This window comes from Nomia melanderi, chromosome 4 (assembly GCF_051020985.1).
Source record: "Nomia melanderi isolate GNS246 chromosome 4, iyNomMela1, whole genome shotgun sequence".
Taxonomy (NCBI): Eukaryota; Metazoa; Arthropoda; class Insecta; order Hymenoptera; family Halictidae; genus Nomia; species Nomia melanderi.
The window spans coordinates 12777670-12792430 of record NC_135002.1 but is presented as its reverse complement, the minus strand read 5'-3'; the positions used below and the strand labels follow the sequence as shown (position 1 = coordinate 12792430).

The 14761-nt window shown below is 34.3% G+C and overlaps 1 protein-coding gene across 6 annotated transcripts in view; it reads left to right on the top strand.

The window, feature by feature from the left end:
* numb (NUMB endocytic adaptor protein) overlaps positions 1–14761 on the top strand; it is a 74737-nt gene that overhangs the window by 50682 nt on the left and 9294 nt on the right. For all 6 annotated transcript variants that reach the window (XM_031973398.2, XM_031973400.2, XM_031973399.2 and 3 more), the window contains 4 exons: positions 11965–12129; positions 12747–12818; positions 13367–13585; positions 14296–14482. In XM_031973398.2, the coding sequence (XP_031829258.1) occupies positions 11992–12129; positions 12747–12818; positions 13367–13585; positions 14296–14482 (616 nt within the window). In that variant the 5' untranslated portion in view covers positions 11965–11991. The remainder of the gene's footprint in view (positions 1–11964; positions 12130–12746; positions 12819–13366; positions 13586–14295; positions 14483–14761) is intronic.

The following is a 14761-nucleotide window of genomic DNA, read 5'->3' as shown; positions in this document are numbered from 1 at the left end:
CGAATGTCACCGCATTGGATACAATTATTTACAATATAAAATCGAGAAAAATCACGTTATGAAAGACCGAGTAGAATTGAATACCATCGTTTTAGTTGCAACTTACTGGAACTACTCACGAAGAAAGTAGAATTTGCCTGAAGTTCCGCAGTCTACTTATAGTTCCGACCACCATTTTGGATCGCTGGTTTCGGAGAAGTTACGCGGCTCGCAAAGACGCTCGCCATTTGTGATTACGTTTGAATCGTATTACGCGAGCGGCACGCATAAATCTATTGAAACGAGACGCGCGAGTGCGTGTACGTTTACGGTCACGCACACTCCTAGGGAAAGCAACGGGGGATCGAACTCCAAGGATAACTGGTGCCGATGTCCGTACGCTTGATATCATGGCAGAGAGAGATCCGGATTTCTACAATGTGCCTTAGAATTTTACAAACAACCGTAACTTCCTTCTGAGAATCTCAAAATTCAGATAATTTGGGAAACTAAAACTTCAAATATAGATGAAAATGTTCATTCTATAAATGTGTATTAACACTAAAAGTACCAGACGGGTCGTACTGACCCGTTCCTGGTTCCTTCTTTCTGCAATTATTAACAAGATAACACATGTTTCTCTGAGATATTATTAAAAAAATTGATTTAGCAATATGCAAACGGAATTATAAATCAATTAGAATTTTAATAGATGCATTTTTGGAGTTTCTATAGGAAAATTCCAAAATGTCGATTTAACTGCTTGGTAGTTTTAGTGTTAATACATATTTCAAATAGATATAGCTATAGTTTCCAAGTTTAACTTTAACCGTACCAGCACTTTTCCTCCCGTAACCAGTCGAATACTTGTTACAAACTAAAGGTAAATAAGTTAGATGATTAACTTTTTTTATTGGAAATCGAAAGAGGAGGAGAGACAAAAATTGATAAGCTACGTTAATCGTACAATATAGGAATTGATATATAGTTAAATGAACGAAAGAAAGTCATTTGACTAGTTATCCATACGGTTAGTGTTAAAAAGAAGAAAAACTTATGTGTTTACCTATCGTGTAAGTTTTCCTGTAGTATTTTGAATGAATTAAAAGCAAACTGGAAAGCTACTACATTTGAAATTCGACAAACAAAAGGAAGAGTAGGAAATTTGGGTTCATTCAAATACACGATTGAAACGAGATAATGAAAAGTAGATGGATGAGTAACATCTACGAGTGAGTGTCAATTCTCTTGGAGCATCGGAGAGGGAAACAAGCGAATATTTGACGTTGCCTGAAATGGCAGCGACAAATATCTGGCGGTATGCATGAGTACTCAATCCTTTCACCGAGGCAGGTGTTGCACGTAGGCAGACGGAGGTACGCGTTACGATGCGCGGTGTTGTTCGCGGAACAATAACGCGAACGCCTCGTTGCGTTTGCACTGCGGCCGCGATTCAACTCCGTTTCACTGGAACGCACTCAACGCACTCAACGTTGTTAAACTTGATGACTTGTCGTGAGTCGTCATTTGCCACTCGATCTGGATCTACTGGTATTTTGAATGTTTAAGTTATCGAATATACGCAGGAAATTGTTTTTATAGTTTCTTCGGCAGCAGTCTCTTATAAATAGAGAAACAAAATGATGAATTTTATAGTACGATTTGTTCTATTCTTCAATGAATATAGACAAAATAATTCTTGAATTAGAATAAATAAGAGAATTAGTTTTATTCAGTTTTATAAGAGATTTTTACTCTCACTCTATTATGATTTTACACTTAGTATAGTTTATTTCTTGCAAAGAGATAATCAAATTACTGATGTATATATATCTGAAGTTTCTTTGCCAAAAATCACCACATAGTAGGTATTAAGTTATCCAAAAGGTTCTCTTACGTTGTTTGAGAAAGATTGAAGACAAGTTTGATTGTATTGTGATTTATTATAAATTTCATTTATGAAACTTTGTATTTCCCTGTATAATCCTTGTGAATTATTTGTTTATAATATTTAATATCATTCGTATATTATAATAAACATTGCTTTATTACATAAAAATCGAGAAAACTTCTTAGCCAATCCAATATTACTAACTTCGAACAATCAACGTGATTTATTCCTTCCCATTCACTTTCACTCAAAAACATCGACATAAATTTTTCAAATTCTTACAATTACAGTAATGCCAACTCGGTTTAACATTCTCCATTTATCAAAATCTCGAAATGATTCCAAATAAACACAACAGCTTCGTTTAAGCACATCCATACAAAACTTCACGAAGTTATGAACACAGCGTTCACAGACGTTCACCGTTCTGTCAGAAGCGCAGCTTGGGAAGTAATCGTGCTAATCACGCGATTCAATGTCTCTCTTTAATAGTGAGGAACAATGGTCGATCGTAAAGAAACATTGTTATCCACGCGTAAATGTAATTAGCGTAATTAGCGGCGCGATGTGGGAAATTCTTACCGGTGGAAAGCCTCTAGAGATCGTTTTAAATATCACCAATTTAAAAATGAATCCGACACTTGCAGTTGACCCTTTCAGCTTCGACATATTCACACCTGGAATGGAGAATTTTGATTCCAGTTCCCGTTTAGAAATTTCTTGCGGGATCTTTCACCGTGTAGTAGTCATTAGCGTATTGTCAACGACACGCGCCTATTCAGAAGAATGAAACTATATTTATTTTATTAATTAAAGCCTTTTATTAATGGATTTTTGTTCATTTTACAAGATTTTTACAACCATTCTACTTAAACAAAAATTTTTACTTTCGATATAAATTTTTAATTACTTTCAAAAGTGAGGAAGTAATAACGCGTTGAAAACATAATTTTCATGCACACTAAGAAAATTAACTTTGAATATTTACAAAAATTTAACGAATTAAGATACTACAGAAACTAAGACATCGCTTAATATTATTTTAAAACTCCATAACAATTGTGCATACTGTTGAAAAAAATGTTAAAATCCAACCAAATATTTGCAATTGTATAAACTTCAGTATCACAATACCATTGCGTACATTTATTTTCAAAATATAAATCGTTATGAAAGAGTTAAAGAAAGTTCAAGAATCAATCAATTTAAATAATCTTGGCGAGAACATAACAAACTTCGTAGAAGAAAGTATAATACACAGGTTTCCACTTGCCTACACAAGGATCAATCGTGGGATTTATGTGTGTTCGCTTTGACAGCGCTTTGTATTTCGTTTCATGGGGTCAGGTGGACAGGGAGTACCGAATCGAATCGAATACGCAATGGGGTGGCACCGAGGTGTCCGTACCAATCGCTGGACCGCTGACACGAGCGGACAGAATCCGGTGTCTTCGAACGGTCAGGACAGCGTGAATGTACCGGCTTTCACCGGTGGATTTTTAGGTCACGACACTTCGTCAGGGGCCAGGAGATCCATGCCTTCGATTGGCACGTAACCCGAAAGGGAGTGATGCCAGCCAAGGAGGAAACATTCGGTCATTTTTATGTCAAAGTCAGACACAATGAGAACGTTCGCACTTTTTTTCAGAATCAAATAAATTTTGATGGATTTACCCCTTTAAATATTATAATGCATTATAAATATAATATAATATAAAAATATAATAATATAATAATATAACAATATAACAATATAACAATATAACAATATAACAATATAACAATATAACAATATAACTTCGAATCAAATAGCGACTGAAAATTACATCTCGAATGCAAGGTATTAAAACAGAGTGATTAATTCTTTTCTAATTAAAGTTGAAATATCGTGGAATAATTATTGCTGAATTTGAATATTTCATAAAAAATGTAAAATTCAAAATACAAGATCTGATATCACTATTGTAAAATACGTTCATTTTAAGTTAACTTTTCTGAAAATTGATTATTTTCCAATTTTTTATTAGAATCATGTTATCAGAATACTGAGTTTAATGTTCAAGCTTAAAAGCTGCAATATATGCTTCGAAAATTGAATTTTGGCCAGCTCTTTGTTAAACGGCACCACTATGAGTCGTGGCAACGCGCCACCTCGCATCCTCCCTGCGAAACCTCATTTTTACTGTGCCTTCTTTTTCACTCGCGTATGAACGACTTCCATCAATCATTTCAAGAGTCTCTGTTCCATCTAAAATAGAAGTAATGCGATTTGATCGATATATCGGAGACAGAGTGCTTGATTGTGCCAAGTAAATAAATGTATCTATAAATACCTGAAAAGAGGATCGTTAAACATTTTCGTTGATGTCAAAGAAAAAAGGATTGTCCAAGATAACAGCTATTTAATATGAAAGTAATTGGGTACTTAAATAGGGTCGTGTAAACTTGAGAATTTTTCATTTCCAAGATTATTTAAAATAATTTTGAGCTGAAAAGTTTTTTTTTATTGTTAATGTGTTATAGTTCTTACTTTTATTATTATTATTACATTTTATTTGTTACACAATTAGTTTTATGTAAAATTTCAATTGAATTAAAATAAACATGTCCAGTTGTAATTAGTGAAACTTTCTTCTCTTCATTTATTGTCTGTACTTACGATTTACGAGCAAAAATTCTGTTCTCTTTCATTTTTGCCTGTGCTTACCATTTACAAACAAAACATTACTTAGGTAAAATCTGCGTGAACACCCTATATATGGATTGTTTCACATCCACGAATGAGAGTTACAAATACGTGTTACTCTTTTTACGTTTAATTAGAACATGTGCTCTACATTGTGTTTTGAAATCGCACGTACACTCACAACCGTGAGATCAATCGAGAAAGTGGTTTAAGTTCATAACTAGATTCATGAAATATTAATTAGACGTTTGTTACAGATCGTTACTTAGTAGAAAGGCATAATTAATTCTATGCTGGATTACCTCTGAACACTTAGATTTTTTATAATAATAGTAAAAATATGTAGTACTTCCTTTCCTGTAGTCACTCTTACTTGACCTCCTTAAAATTACCTTGTAAATCCTAAGAGCCATTGCTATAAAAAAGAAACTGCACTTGTGCCTGAATAAGAAAATATGTTTCAGAAATTAATTAATTTCTATCAAAAGGAAACAAAGAAATATTTTCTTTGAAAAAATTCTATTTTATATTTGTCTTATATTTATTTTTAGTTCTAATTCATTATATTTCCTTGCCAATTTTGTTTCTAATAAAATCAGTACATTGTATGAGAACAACAACAAATATCACAGTAAGAACACCTTACTACTGTTCAATATTCAAAACAGTTAAACAGAAAAATTGTCTCGTTAAAAGTAACTTAATTTCAGTTTTTTAAGTAACTTAAAAAAAAAGAATTTTTGTTAAGAACAAGCTTAAGCTTTAATTAAAGAAGCTTTTACAATTACAAGTTCTCGAGTTTCACGTTCGCATATATACCTGAAACTCCTGGAACGCGAACGCCAAGAACGCGCGCTCGTTAGTAGGAAATTGTGACAATGATCGTTGGTAATGATCCCGCGCAAAAATCCATTAATTGATAGATAACTAGGCGAGGTCGTGTATGTATCTGCATTCGTAGCGTTTTACCCGCGAGCCCTGCGCATACCGTAATCGTTCTCGCTCCGACCTTGGGTCGTGAAAGGAAATATGGCGGCGGAGAATGCATTTGTGGTCATTGTGTGTGCATGCAGACGATTCGTGCATGTCAAAACGTAGGCAGGTCGATCTAGCGCCTCAATTTCCTGCTGTTAGCGAGTCGTCGGGGTTCACGGCACCCCCCGGGGCCGAACGAGCGTTATTAAAATCACCCTTAAACAAGGGAAAGCTTTCTGGAAGACCGGAACATTGATTCAAATGGAGTTTAGGAACGATTGCCTCGCTTACCCGAAGAACGAACAAACTTCTGATTTTGAACTACGCTGTCGTAATATGAAAATTGGGTTTAAAAAGTTTGAACATTTGCTGATTGTATATTTAAGGGACTTTAAGATTGCTAATTCGATTTGAAACTTTAACAAGTTACCCGTATACGAGCATTTAATTATTTTACAAGTATTCATCTTCTTTTTATTGGCGTATAAACGATGAACTTTTTTATCAATTTCTGGAGAATGTGTGAGATCTAGCACAGGATTCAAAGTTAATTTAAATTGCTAATGCGGTGGTCACCGGTGTCTGGAGACAACGATTACAGAATTCTTTTTTTATGTATCAAGTTACCGAGTAACGTAATTACAAAACGTGTGTTTACTTTAATTCGACCTTTCCTCTTGAGAACGTTGCAACAATGGGATGGAGAGTAATGGTGGTCGGCCTACAATCGAATCGCGTGATTAACAAGGTTCATATGAGGAAACCTAATTGAACGATGATTTCAAAGGAAACGTGGTTGCGAGCCTTTGCTTTGTCTCCTTGAAAATATGATTTTATGCAGCTATAAACGTCATGGTTGAATGACCCCGTTAAAACACATTTGATAAAAGATTGAGGTTGAATAACTATGGAGACTCTATTAGAAATTGAATTCATTATTATAATGTTTAAAGAAAATGGATTATTAAGTAATTAAAAGAATCGTCCACCATTCAATTCTGTTATTTAATTCTTTAATACTTTCAATTAATTTTCTTTCTGTGTCGATGTTCGATATTCAAACGATGTTCTATTGTATTGGGATCACATGATCTCTCTGGATACTCGGAAACACGTATTTGTCATTGATCCAATTAGTCTTTCATACATTTCACTGTATACATTCTTGCATTGTCTTGTTGTGATATGTAATTTTAACTTGCATTAACTTCTATTCATTTATTTTAACTGATATTTAAATCGCAAGAAACAATTATTAAACTTTTGCTTTGTAATATCGAATACGCGGCGAAGACTTTGAATTAAATCGAAATGTAGACTTCAAAAATAGGTTTTTGAAATATAATATATTTATAATAATTCTTAGAATGTTTGTTACTCTTTTAACGTATCGATTTTAAGTTATCTATTTAGTTATGCAGTTAAATTTACTCTAGAACTTTCCATAATAACTAATCGTTCTAACTAGTCTTTCCTTTTTGTTGCAAAAGTATATTGTCAACCATTAAACCTTCTAATTTCATTAATAAAAGTCGAACCACTCGACGGTGGAAGGTTAAACTTAAAAATTTGATCTTATCAAATACATTCTGTAAAAACCCTTGAATCCTTGGAAGCTGACTCACCGCACGTTCTTAAGTTATAGCAAAAGAAAGTCGTGAGAGTCTCCGAAGATATGGTGCAAAGCGTGCCAGGCGAGTCAATTCAATGAATCACTTCATTCCTTCTTTTTCTTAATACTACTTAGTCATTTCCCATCATATATTTCTATACCTCATATTATATCTCTCAATAAAAAAACACTCCAACCAACAACAAAAAGAAAAGAAAATTTGTAATAAATTTTTTACTTTTAAAGCACACCTCAAATTAAAAGTGTCTGAAGAATGGATATCCGAAGCAATTTGCATTATAACTTGAGAAAATATACAAATGGACACCTATTATATCTCTCATCAATTACAAATTGATCGTTCAAACGATCAGTTACACGTTTTAAAACCCAATTATTCAAAAGAAAGAATCGAAAAGCCAATTTTTCTTTTTCCCTGTATAATCCAACACTCCATATTGCATGATCTAATAACACATGGGCTAAAAATCGAAAGAAGTAAAAGTACATAAGCGTCGCCCGAACATAGTTATGAAATATCATTGATCCGGTGGCACATGACAGCTGTAATTCAGCGGCTAGCGACCACTTATGGACACTCCTCCGGACGATTATCTCATATGGAGCGAAGATAGGTCCGCGCGCGCGATCCGATTGAATCGAATCACGCCGGCCAACCGCGCTAACGCATTGCTAAGCCTATTAACACTCTAAGTAAATAGCCTGTGTAATCCGATTGCGTCTAGAGTGCTTACTTTCGCACGTTTTAACCATTAGCCGGTCCTTTTGCGATCGGCAGCAGAGAGAAAAAAAGTCCTTTTATTTTCGTACGGTATCGTTTCGCGATCATACGCCGTCGGTGTGTACAGCTGTACGTCTATTGTTTGCTTACGAACGCGCTCCCATCCTCGGAAAAGCAGATCGTTTCGCGTACGTGACAATATTTGCTTGGTCTTCGAATGTGGTTTGGCGAATCACGCGTCAGATGCGATCGAATAACGCCGAGTAGCCTACGGGACGTTTACTGGAGGATTGATGTTGTTTGCAGTTGCTGATTCTGTCGGCGACAGATCGTTTAAGAGAAAATCAGATGAAATTAACAGGAAAACGATGCAACATGTATGAAGAAGATTATAGAATATCAGATACCGGCTCCATGTGGTCAGGTAAAAATTCAATTGCCTTCTCGACGTGCCTTCGTGCATGTTTCTCTTGGAGTACGATTCGGAGCTTGGAGTATACTTAAAAGCTTTTACTTTGAAAAAAAGAAATTATTTTTTCTTGAGAATAAATTTGAATTTTTTCGGATTTCAAGCGTTTTCGGCTTTTCGAAATTTGCATCGGTGTACCGTAATTGTATAAAATATTTGGGAGACACTGAAATTGTACTTGCATTTAATACGATTATAATATTACTGATAGATGTAAGGAAAATTGGTAAAGTACGCAATGACTGGAATAAAATTAAATAAATAAGTATTTTGTAAACTAAAAAACGGAATTGTAGTATTAGTATACAGTAATTATATTGATTATTTATAAACTTGATTGAAATACCGAAAATAGTGATTGGATAGAAATTTATTCCTTCTATTGTAAAAAATATTTTAGTAATCTGCGAAAGGATTAAAGGTTTCATCACGTGCCATTAAATTATATAGCGGAACAGGAAAATGAAAATTTGGTTACATTTTTATATTCCTTCGATTTGACAAGTTTGTTAATTGACAGATAAAATATTATTCCCAGATTCTGGTTTCTTGCAAGGCAATATGCGGTACCCAATTAATATTTGCGTAAACATCCGCAGTTTCACTGTATAATTAACCTGTTGTACATGAAAAGGAAAAAGCTGTCATATTATAGAAGTTTATAACTAGCCGCCGAAAGATTATGCAAACAGTCATTTTCACATAGTATTTTAATGAGAATGTCACTAAGTAAAGTGTAGTTTCCTCCACGATTAGTTTTAGTAAATAAAACTCAAACGAAGCAAAGTAAAATTTCAATACAGTTTCTATTCTATTTATTCTTTTCATACTTTCAATCGACAATACTTCAATCATTTGAAACGAGTAATTATGAGACTCTTCGAACAGCAATCAACTTTTTACACGCAAGCTAAGTATAATAATTTCAGCGTCTATCGATCAAACAATGAGAGAATTCTTATTTTCGATCGGAAAGTTATTAACGCGAATCCCTAGTAATATCGATCCGCGATATCCTAAAGACTTATAGCCCTATGGCAATCGAAGAGGGATAAATTGCTCACGGTAACTTGAATTTAAATGTTCCCGGCACCGTTCGCTATTTAAAGGATTATCGGACTTGAAGAGCGGCTTGGAATCACATCGATATTTATTCTGTTCAACGGGGCGGATAAAGTGGCGCGTTGAAAAAGAGCGGATTAAAGAGAACACTCCCTTGAGAATTGGCCGCCCCATGCGACATGCACACGCTCGAACGAGATACGTGTTTACAGCGTCCACCATGCCGGCGAACATTTAGATGATCTTGCTGATATTCCTTATCTGCCGCGCGCGAGGATAGTGTAAGCCTAGGTTAACGCGTCTTCGTATTTTAAGGGCGAGATAGGACCGCTCTTATCTTTACTAGCGGCGATGCTTCGCTTCTGTAACCACCACCGCACGAGGATTTTACGAAGTTATATAAGAGGATATTCTTCGTCGTTACTGGCATATTTCCACGAAAATTTCACCGCTTTAAAGCGGATACCGTGGGTATAATTGCATTGCCCTTAAAGAATCATCGTGAACTTATTACCGAGGCTCCTGGTGCTCGAATTCTTGCACTATCGGGGTAATCTTAGGATTGATATTCTTTACTCGATGATCTTGAGTTAAGTTTTTGATTGTTCTGAAACATTAAAATAGCATAAGATTAAAAACGAGAGTTACTTTTTGTTTTATAATATCATTACTGCAATGATATTAACATTAAATGATACTTTATGAAATTTTTTATTTTTGTCTTTGGTCTGCGGATAGTTGGAGAATATTTTTCTATTTTAACGCGAAATTATCGGATTGGTTTTTTTTTAATATCACTGACAAATCTGATGAGTTTGTAAATTCTTTTGTTCTTCATTTAGGTTTTATTTTCTAATAAGAGCATAAAATTTGGAGAAAAACATTAATACTACAAGTGTTAAAAACTTATAAGCAATTTATCACAATCTTAAATGATCCATTTCAAATTCTGTATTCTATAATTACATAAATCATAATGGCACTCTGGTATAAATGTATCCAATATATTCATTGATTTGAATAAATACTATAATGACAGTGACATAAAATTTTCATACATTCACTTTTACAACATTTATAAAAAATCAGAAGTGAGTCACCATCACTGCCTACTAGTCCATCAACTATTAAATTCAAATATCTTCCCATCAAACCAATTCACGTTCAGTAACTCCTTTTAATGAAACAAGTCACGTTATTAACAAACATGCGAAAATGAACATTAATTACTTGTCACGAAAACTGGCAGACGTACTAAAAATACTACTTACCACTATTTACTACTACTCATGAATGCACTGAGAGTGCCCATCAAAGTATGCAAGACAGTAACGTGTTAGCATTCGAAAAGGTAGTCGACCGTTTACTTCGAGCGACTTGTAATCATCAATAATAGAGATCGAATGAAAAAGAAAGGTGATGAGGGGTGGGGAAGGGGAATTTCTCAACGGGCTTTCTAGGTTCCCGATCCGTCGCCCTGTTCTTAGGGGTACTGATTTAGGAGGGTAGACGTCCGCGCTAGGGGAGAGTACGAAGAGGGTTCCGATATAAAAGATTCTTTGGGAACCGAAGCCAAGATTCGATCACAGGGCTTTGTAAGACTACCAACTCGACTCGACTCGGCTGCTGCCAGACACTGCCTTCCTTCCACTAGCTATTTTCTCAAGGCTGACTGTTAACGACTCATCGGGGAAACCTGAAAAGCAGAGTGTTCGTCCTCTGGGAATGTTTCGCAGATTTCTCGGGGCTAGACGTTTCCATGCGAGGGGATCATTTATCAGACAAGGACCGAGTAGAACGGGGGGATGATACTCTCGCGACGCATTCCGTCCGTGACAACGTCTCGTTTCATGGAAACGATGTCGAGTGATTGTTCCCTGGGAAGATTGAGATTTTCGAGGATGGATTTTGTAGCGGATTTTGTATTTTACTTTGGAAATAAAGTTTGACCTGAGTTTGACCTTGTATAAAGTTAGCTGGAGAAGTTAAAGTTATTGTCTAATGTTCGCCGAATTATGAAATGAAATAATATTTCGAATATGCAGACAGTAATTATTGTATTAATGAAATGAATACTGCGTTGAGATTTTCATAGCGTTTCTGTTTTTATTTGACTATTTGGTGGTAATTGTTCTTGTAAATGTCTATATTGATTATCTTATGAGAATTGGATTTGTAGGAATGTTTGATTCGTTAATAACGATTTATGTAGGTTAAATACACATTGAACACAGTTAATCTGTACTGATTGTAATGTACACTTGAATGTTTCGTTTCACTGTGTTGTAGACGATATTTGTACACGTCATAATACCTATAGGCGAGATAAGAGTATGTAATTCGAACAAATAAAATGTTTTGAATGGAAACCTCTATAGGATTTTATTTCAAGTATGTTTTATGGGAGTGAATTGGACTATAAACATTCCAATTTTTATTGTTCGAATTATTTATCGCTTTTAAGATTATTATTCCTAGAGTTATTATTCATGCATACATTTTAATGGACTAACAAATGATTATGTTTTAAACGATTTTATTTGTTCAGAAGCGAGAGAGATCGCCTGGGAAAAGAATGGATCGACTTCGGCGGAGTTTTCGAGACAGTTTTCGACGACGGAAAGACCCCCATGTACCGGAATCGAGTAAACCCCACCAGTGGCAAGCAGACGAAACGGCTGTTCGTTCGGCTACTTGCGCCTTCCATGTTAAGGTACTATTAATTTGTTTATTTTATATCTCGGAAAAGAATCTGTGACATGAGAATAAAACAGGCGTGTACCGATAATTATATCGTGATTATGAACAGATTATTATTTTTTAGAAATCCTAGTTACTTAACGTGTGATGCTAATATATTAAAGAAGACTTTCCATTTTATAGACTGGTTAGAAGGATATTTTTTATTTTTTATTGTTTAATCTTCAAGTTTTACTTTAATATTTTGTCGATATAAATAAGGAAAATGCTCTAAAATAGATAACGTTAAAACCGATATCAATTTTTGATAAGTTAAAACAGTTAAGAATTTTAATTAATTATAAAATAGTTTTCGTTTAAAATGCTGTTAATAATTAACATATTATTCTAAGTTAACGTACGAAGAATAAGCAATTCTTTGAAAGACGAAGAAACCTCCAAACTTTTAAATGATATTGTACACTGTATTATTATTATTGATTTTGTTAACTGTATATACGTATACGAAGGGATTCATGCGACACAACAGTCTAAAATAGAATACGTTTGAGATCATAAAAAAGCACAAAGTATCCTTCCTTTAGAAATTCTATTATTAATCGAATAACTTTATCAACCTTATCATTACAGTACCTGGGATGTGTCGAAGTGTTCGAATCAAGGGGTATGCAAGTGTGCGAGGAAGCTTTAAAAGTACTTAGAGTAAGTGACAGTTACGCGAATAAAACTTCGTACAAGGTGTAAAAAAACCTGCAGAGTAGATCCTTGATTATCCGATTCAATTGAGCCACTAATAGTCTGGATAAATGAATATTCCAGAAAAAAATCTTCTAAGCATGTTTACAAAATTCAATTTCGTATATATTTTGAGGTATAACTTAAGAATCCGAATTATTAAATTTGTTGGTAGCCAATACCCTTAACCTCCTGTCCTATAACTTTTTTCACAACTGTGCTTAATAAAACTACTTTATCATTAATAATTTCGCAGGAAAAGGAAAGAATTTAATGCTTATTCTATGTCCATGTTTACTGCAAAGTTTAAAGACAGGTAATAGACAAGTATTATTCAATTTGTATTAAAAATAAATAAATTAGATTTAGTTTTAAAATTTTCATCATGAGTCTGACACGATAGTATAGGTGAAGAGGTTAACGGAAAATAGTGACTCGATTAATCGAGGCTTTACTGTACGATATATGGAGTAAAGCTCGCAGTTTAATCTTCTTTCTCTGTAATGAACTGACAGAATTCGAGACGACGACCGGTTCGAGCAGTGCTACACGTGTCCGGGGATGGTTTAAGAGTTGTCGAGGACGAAACGAAAGGACTGATCGTCGATCAGACGATAGAGAAAGTTTCGTTTTGTGCTCCAGATCGGAATCACGAGAAGGGATTCAGTTATATTTGTCGGGATGGCACGACCAGGCGGTGGATGTGTCACGGTTTCTTGGCGTTGAAAGAGTCGGTGAGTTCAAAGATACGCATCCGGAAGTACAATTGTTTTTTCATTTTATATCAACTGTTCTTTTCGAGAAATTTAGTTTAGGAAGAAAATAAATATTAAATTTTCCATGTGAAATATTTTTCTCGCGTCAATTATAAAAACTGTACAAATATTTCTTGCAGGACATAAAAAAAATTAAATTTAGTAAAATTAGATTTATTCTGAAAAAAATATCAAATTTCCAATGTGAGATGTTTTGCGTGCGTTAATTATAAATGATATGTGAATTTTTCTTGTAGAAACTTTCAAAAATCGAGAGAGATAACACGATTTTCAGACTTGTATTCAGTATATTCACATCTGTAGAATTTCATTTTTAAATATTGAAGTACATACATTAGAATTGAAATTTGTTGAACAGTTTCAGTTGTGTTAATATGAAGATTAAACATTTTAACCAGTTAACTGCGTCTGACGAGTATACACGTTATCTTAAAGCTTGAAATGATACTAATTCGTTCAACGATGAATTCTTTATTCTTTCAGATAAACATGTAATTCTTCTTTGTTTTGCTTCGGTTTTTCATTAAGATATATTCTAGGTGCAGTTGGTCTGCGTTTGTCGAGTACACATTTTATTTTTTAATTTCATTGCGCGCAAATTGAGAGATTTTTCAAACTAAATTCCACAATTAACAGGTTAAAACATATTTTCCTGTTACCTTTTCCAGGGAGAACGTTTGAGTCATGCGGTAGGCTGCGCCTTCGCCGCTTGCCTCGAACGAAAGCAGAGAAGGGACAAGGAATGCGGTGTCACGATTACGTTTGATTCTAAAACCTTAACCTTCACAAGGAGCGGAAGTTTCAGGCAATCGAGTGTTACCGAACGACTGCAGGATTCACGTGAAAGGGCCGTTGGTCAGTAATCTTTGGAATTAATACAAATTAAATAATTTTATTCATAACGATAGCTCTTTAAAGTGAACACAACACTTTACAAATTTCAGGAATGATTTAAAAACTTTTTTATAGGGTAACGATTTGATAAAAATGTATTATTTTTCTTATTACATTGATACAGTGTTAGGAAATATTTAAATGAAAATTTTGAACTTCAAAAAAAATTGGTTTTCGAATGTTATTCGAAATATCTTCGCTCTATATCCTCGTTTACTCTAAATCACTGTAATTGGTAAT